This window comes from Typopeltis vanoorti, chromosome 5, assembly GCF_054136105.1.
Source record: "Typopeltis vanoorti isolate ZY-2024b chromosome 5, IOZ_Tvanoo_1.0, whole genome shotgun sequence".
Classification (NCBI taxonomy): domain Eukaryota; kingdom Metazoa; phylum Arthropoda; class Arachnida; order Uropygi; family Thelyphonidae; genus Typopeltis; species Typopeltis vanoorti.
In genome coordinates, this window is record NC_143553.1 from 123,496,875 (window position 1) to 123,504,543 (window position 7,669).

The following is a 7,669-nucleotide window of genomic DNA, read 5'->3' on the forward strand; positions in this document are numbered from 1 at the left end:
GTTGCGTAATTTAAGTTTAATTTGAATTACCACAGAATACAATTAAACCTAAGAGGCCAGACTAATATGTATGTAAATTGTATATGTTCTCTTCTCGGTCTAATTTGCATATTTTTGAGGGATAAAAATCGATGTCTGGAGGGAAACACTACCATCACAACCGTCATATGTAACCAACTAATTCATCTTCAGTAGAAAAAGCCTTTTTTTAAACAAGATTTAACCACTAAAACTCACAATCTTTCCAATCGAAGGACAAATGTCGCAACTCCTTTGAGACTGCATTACGAAAGGCATATTTCGAAACGCAGATGAATAATACATGATTAAATATACAACTTAGAGATCCAGCAAGCATCTGAGCTTCTCTCAAACTTTATTTTCTCTGACTTGATTTCTAGAGGCTAAATAATTCTATCGACGAATATAAGTGTAACACTTTTTATATGCGTAAAACATAACGTGATAGCTTGATTGTCTTTAAATGAATATTAAAAAAAAAAAAAAAAACGCACTGCAACTCAACCTTTCTAGTGAGTGGTAAAATATTAAGTGATAAATGTAAGGAAAGACACATCGAGGGAGGGGTGGAGATCTAAATGTAGAATTGGGAGCAATGTGGATCCAAGTAATACGATTCACACATTTCACCTTAAGATAGTGTCACTGATAGCAGAAGAGTCATCTTCCTGTCTTGCACCTAATTGTCTTATCCTCCTCGACGGAAAAGCATTTAGTGCCTCCCCCTATGACCTTTCCGTGCAGCTAATAGAGATTTATAGAGGCAATATCTCTAGGGAACATCACATCCAACTAACAAGCGAAAATACAGCCAATTCTTTTTTGGACGTATTAACTCCCCGGATGCTAGAAACACGACACAAGAACATAACTAAGATGTCTAAACAATGTATTAAGACACACACACAGAAAATGAGAAAAAGAATGCAAGACTATATATAAGTTTGATTCTTAGAAGGGACTCGAATCCAGGTTTTTCTAACAAAAGGACATTGTCGACACCGACTGAGGGACTACAAAATCAAGGAACTTCAAAATTCGTCAGCAGCTTCAGATTGATCAATGAAAATTATGTTGCCAAGCGTAATAAAAAATGGAACTTCATAATTTGGAATTTATACGAGTTTAAACCATAAATTAAGATGTAGCCAGAAAGTGCCTTTTCTTTCAACCACCTACATGTCTTTTTAGCAACTCAAAAAACAACAATTGTTTCAATTGCCATGGAGACTACTGTCAACTATTTTTTAATGTCATTGAAATTATGTTCTCTTGAAAGATAAAAATTATAAGATCACAGATGGCGCTATTTATGTAGAAGCATATTTGCGTTCTCAAGTCCTTCAGGTATTTAAAAAAAAAAAAAAAAAAAATTCAAACATTATCTGCTTTGTCGGAAAAAAAGAAAGTCTGGAGAAGGCGAATAACAACAAACTTGGCGTTATCTGTGCACATCCCGTATTTTTAGGGTAACCCGAGTTCGCTTGGTATAATAAAAGTCAATAGTTAATGTGGAACATGAACCAAGTGACTTATATTTAATTATCTTTCGCTTATGCAACTAACTGCAACTTACTGATACACTTAGGAAGGTTTCTAAATAGTCTTTATTCTTCTTACATTTATTCTACCCCCCCCCCCGGTGTTTATGCCATAACAGGATGACAACTTGTTAAAACAAGCTTCTTCAAATGTTTACATGGAAGTAGCGTCGGTCTTGATTTATATTGCGATATTACTAAACCTGCTTCTGGCTACAAGTTTGCCTTAACTGGCACGAGTGCATTAGCAGTCTGCACTATGCGCTGCTATTAGGCAGCAGTAATTACAGTATCTCTTAATACGTCACTGCGAGTCTCCAAGGGTTGGGCCACCTAACGACGTCAGTCACTAGTCCAAGTTACATGTTTTCTGTGTGAAATTTCCGTCGGAGTCCCAACTTAACAGATTGAATGCACCATTTTTTTCCCTTTTTTAATTCTGTTCCAAATTCAGCATTTACATCATAGCTAAAATAGAAAAGATTAATTTCTATATGTGGCATAAAGGTGAGGACACACCTTTAGGAAGAAAAGCTTTTTTTTTTTTTTTTTATCCACTGGGTCATTATTTCTTCTTTTTATGTATCAAAGATATTGTCACTTACTTACTGACCAACTTAAAATTACCTCTGTTTAGGCACCGATCAACATGGGATTTTTAAAGTAATGTTTAAATGTGCTATTTTTACATGCTCCTGCTTTTTATTCCTGTAATGAAATTCTATGACATGCATATTCACGCGAATATATGATATATGTATACATACCAATGTACGTTACATTTATATATATTATATAATTTACTTACATTCACGTAAGATCCACGAATAATACATGAGATGTTATATGTATTTATTTACATTTACCGAAGATCGAGTAATAATGGATGAAAACTAGAATTATACATATAACATAAATGTATCTCTTATTTTTTTAGTTTAGTCTTCATTTTTATTAAATATATTGAAATATGTTATATATATATAATATTATATTATGTCATATATTATATTAAAATATCATATTATATTAAAACTAGATTGTAATATTATATATATATATATATATATATACTAGGGGGGGGCTATGCCCCCTCGCCCCCAACCACCCGTGTTCCAGACTGGTAGGCCGGTTCTCCTTGAATTCTGATGACTCGCCACTCAGGATAGCCCCTGAGTTTCAAAACGTTTCAAATAACTTGACAAAAAACGTTTCATAAAAAGGCTTATCATTTTATATCTATCTATAGGGTAGATTATATATATATATATATATATTTTTTTTTTTTTTTGATTTTCATATTCCCCGTTATCTGTAGAGGACAGTGTAAGGATAAGGTGTTATTGAGCTATATAGAGCTCTGATCATGGCAGGAGGGTAACAGCAATAGCTAAGCCTCAGTTAGAACTTCATTGGCTTCAGCATTGCCATTCATTACCCTCCAAGGGTATTGATCACCGCATCTCTCGGTCGATTCTTCCATAGTAATATCTAATAAATTACTTACGATAAGCTTAATAATATTATACAAATTCTTAAAAGGTATATCTAATTTTAAAATTTGTAAAAATAAATACCTTAATTTATTTTAAAATTACAGTAAAATTTTGAAAAATAAAATATTTTATCATTATTTATCGAAAAAAATGAGTAATATTTTAATAAACACTGCAAACCATGTAATAATAGTACGTATGACGTCACTTCCATCATAAAAACTGTCGAACAAAACTTATCAACATATATACCACACAAGAATGACAGTAACTGTTTTGAGCACCAGCTATAATCCTGATGTTGCAATGAATACAAGAGCAGTGGAAAGTGATCTTTATTTTATGATTATTTCACGCCTCTTATCCCCAACTCTCTAGCCTAGAATAGATTGAAAATGCCACCTTTTTTTCATAGAAAATTGAAAGAATATTACGCAAGAAAATATCATTATGTCTTCTAAAGGAATTCCATTATAAAATTACGTCGACCCATTTACATTTCATCGATAAAATAATGAAAGTCATACCCATACTTTTATTCAAATGAAAACACAGCACTAACGAAGGCTGCATGCATCATTTTAATACTGAAGTTTAGCATCAATTTAGTTGAAAATCTCTTTAGCGATTTTCTAGGTTTACGCAATTCTCACCACATCAAAGAATAATGGTAGCCCCGTCCCATTAGTCGTTAATAATGAGCTCTGCTTTAGCTACACATAAAAAAGACAACTAAAATGCCGCAGTAATTCATGACGAGATGAGAAAAGATGATGTTGTATAATTTTATTACTCCATTTGCAGTATAATAAATTATAAATTGTTTCTCGTCGAGATTTGCAGATTAAATAGGACTTTAACTAAGGTGCCTTCTATGTCAAGTTAAATCCATATCACTTTAGACTATGGAAATGGAAAACTTGTCGATAAGCCAAGACAGATGCCCATATGTTAGGTTTAGTATGGAAGCATACTTGCTTCAATTGCATCTTTTTTTTTATTACAAATAAACGCTAATCGTTAATAGAAGAGGAAGAAACACGCAAAGTTCTACTTAACTTGTTAATAGTGAAAATGCTCCTGTAAATAATAGAAATACATCTCTTTAATTAAAATCTATAATATAGCATTGATTCAGTGGATGCACTTAAGTTATGATGTAACGTATTTTGAGATACCGTAGTAATAAGAGATAAAAATTGTATTTCTTATTTGATTAGCTGCTATTTATCTTTCTGCATGCATAAATGTCAGCCTTAAACATATGTCACCAATCCTGAAATGTAAATTTGAATATCATGACTGTGAATTGCTCAATAGTCGCAAAGAAATTATCAATATTCTATTCTACAGCAACATATGTAAATTTGATACCATAAAAATACAGCGTCATAAATTATCTACCTCAATCAACGATTCCAAATTTTAGTATCGCTTTGTTATATTTCAAGTTATTTCATACATTTAACAGAATATTGCATTGTATTGTAAAGGCTACATTGCTATTTACATTCTTAAGAGAGAAATTCTAGCTTTGATTATGAAAAACTATGATTTTCCATTAATAATCCAAACGTCATCTAGTATATAAAAATAAAAATAAAAATATATAAAAATAAAAATATATATATATATATATAAAAATAAAAATAAAAATATATAAAAATAAAAAAAAAAATATATATATATATATATATATATATATATATATATATATACATTTCTGTCATGTGACCGTAATTGAAATGAATTTGTCTACCAGAAGTATAAATCCGATACCCGAATACCAGAATACCCAAATATACTATAAAATCATAATTTGTATATTTTATTCTTACAAAATAAAAAGGTGTATTGATTTATACTATGCAATTTTTGCAATTTCAGTATATTATAGAATACATTTAATAAAAAAAATTAGCATTTAATAGATTAAATAAAATGATATATATATTATTTTATTTGTGTTATCTAAAAATTGAAATGAAAATAAGATTAAAATAAACTTAATTGGTGGCTATTTGACAGTGGTGTTTCATGATATTTTTATACTGTTAGGCAACATGTTGTTGGCTGCTAAGATGCTTGAACAAAGATTTCTAAACCAGAAGTAAGAATTTTTGTGAAAAATTCGTACTTACCTACACCCATAGTTATTCCTGTCCACGTCTCTCGGATAAACCGAAGAAGTCTCTGGTAGAGCGTACCTTTGGTTTTCGGACCGGATGTCGATGTTGAGGTTGTGGTTGTGGTAGCAGTAGCGTACGACCGTGGCCTGGAGGTCGACCTACCCCCCGAGTGGGAGGATACCATGCCGTACATTTTGTCCGCGAGCTCGTTGTCCCGTTGATAGCCACGGCGACGATATTTTCTTAACTGGGAGTAAGGGGGGTGGGGGAGTTTGAGACGCGAAAAGGGGCTAAAAAGGGATAAACGGGGACAAGTAGAGTGAAAAAACGGATCAGAAAAAGGGTTAACGCTGTGTGGTCACCAAGGCTACGCGATACGAAAAGGATCAAGCGACTCACACCTACATCTCAGCCACTTGTTGAATGTTGAGCAACGAAGTCGCCCTAATCCTGTCTTCATCGCTGCCGAGGATATGTGCTGGATAGGGTTGCACGTCACCCTACCCGGTCTTGCGTCTGACATGCGGGCGATAGGAAAGGTAAGCCTTAGGTGCCGCTAAGTGTGGCGACGGTGTAGAAGCAGGTACCTCCTCCAGTAGTCATGGCTAACACCAAACACTCGCGAAGAACACGTCCGTAGCGGTCGGTCGGATGAACCCCTTGTGATCCCGAAAGTGATGGATATCTCCGAGCCTCTTTGTGGCCACCACCAACGCCTGTTGCTTACGAACGTCGGCACGGGACCACCTCTCCATTATAGAGACAGCAATCCCCTTCGCTGGAACTGGCGATGTCGATTTGCCGTTTGCTGAGCGGCGCTGTGATCGCTCAGCCCCCAAGTTTCTCGGCGGATGGCAACGACGCATGTGAAGGTCGCACGTGTCACGCTGCTACCGCATTTGTTAGTTTCTTTCCGTAGGTTCGGCAGCTATTCATTGCCGTCAGTGACCAGGAGAGCGAAAGAGTCTGCAGAAATGAGGAATTTAATTTCCATCCGGCTGGCATGACAAGGGTACCTTTTAGGGTATTTGACGTGTGTGGCCGAAGACATTGACAGTACGTTATGGGTACATGAAGGTCAAAGGTCAGATACCTAACAAAAAAGATCCGTGATAAACACCTCGAGGGATCTTAGAGAATTGACACTTTCATTTAGCTCTGTATGCTTCCTTTCATTTAGCTACGTGTGATTCCTTTTACTTTTGGATACGTATTTATATAAACCCAACGTCATCTTTGCTCAAATATTTCTTAGCCTCCTCTTGTCTGGATTATACAATCTATTCTTTCTCCTGTTAAACTGTATACGCGCTTTCTTTCTAATTTACTTCATTAATCAATTATTTTGGCCTCTCTCTGGATCTTTTTCTATTGTCTAGTCCTACCTTCCAGACAAAGCCTTAATTTTTGTACTTTTTTTTTCTTTCTTTCCATTTTGCAGAGAACGCGTTTTTCATTCTCTAATTAAATTTCTTGACCCAGTTATATTTTTACATTCATTCAGTCATGAGATTTTCGTGGGCAAGAATTAAATGAAAGATTTTCTGCATCAAACAAAAAAAAAAAAAAAACCTCACTGTAAAGGGAAGTGTGTATTTTTTAAAATAATCATATGTTCGTATGAACAAAAACTGTATATAAAAAAAAAACGTATTTAAATATGGTTAAAAGTCTAATTGTTTCGAACTATCTCAAATGGTGTTTTTATTACCACACAATGTATATTTCTACTCTTGTCAATAGCAGCTTAAAATAAGGATGCTCGTCTTACGAGACATGTCTGGTTTGCCAAGTGCCTTTAGATAAATAGCCCTCTGTGATTGAAAATGGCACACCCTGTTTCTGCAATACATAATGGATACCAACACGAAACTAATGCAAATGATTATTAAACAATCTATATTTTGTTTCTTCTGTTTCCTAAAACCTGAATTTTAAGTAAGAAATTTTCATAATTTTGCCGACAAATAAACTAAGTCTTGTTTGTTATTATGGCAAAATTCTTAGTTTTTCGATGCTTTTAATAAGCCTTGTAATGTTAACTTAGTATGATGTGACAGATCAAAACCTATCACATCATCCAACCGAACACTTATTTTGAGGGACCAGGAAAAATCCCCTCACTTCTGCATGTCATCAGCTAACTGACCTATAGATGAAAAACTCGTCAATATGCTTATCTTAGGATTCCAACCAAAATGTCTTTCCAGCTACTATTGTTCATCCGGCTATGCTACAACGGCGAGAATAAAAGGACCTCAACTATCAATATATTGTTGTCATATTAAGATATATTACAAAAAAAAAAATTCATCTTGGTTTATATACAGATGAGCTCTCTTTAAATATTATTACCCGTTTTCTGATGGTACCATTGACATAAAATGTTGTCTTGGCTGTGATATAACTGTGGATTGTTGTAACTACTAGTGGTCTATTGTAGCGCTTCCCAAACTGTGGGTCGCAGTCCCCTTGGGGGCTG

The 7,669-nt window shown here is 34.2% G+C and overlaps 1 protein-coding gene across 1 annotated transcript in view; it reads right to left on the reverse strand.

Moving 5' to 3' along the window:
* Positions 1–5,937, reverse strand: part of LOC150106776 (Kv channel-interacting protein 4-like) — a 258,123-nt gene extending 252,186 nt beyond the window's left edge. Inside the window, exon 1 of the mRNA XM_090392695.1 lies at positions 5,200–5,937. Within this exon, the coding sequence (XP_090248821.1) occupies positions 5,200–5,380 (181 nt within the window). The 5' untranslated portion in view covers positions 5,381–5,937. The remainder of the gene's footprint in view (positions 1–5,199) is intronic.
* Positions 5,938–7,669: the final 1,732 nt, after the last annotated feature.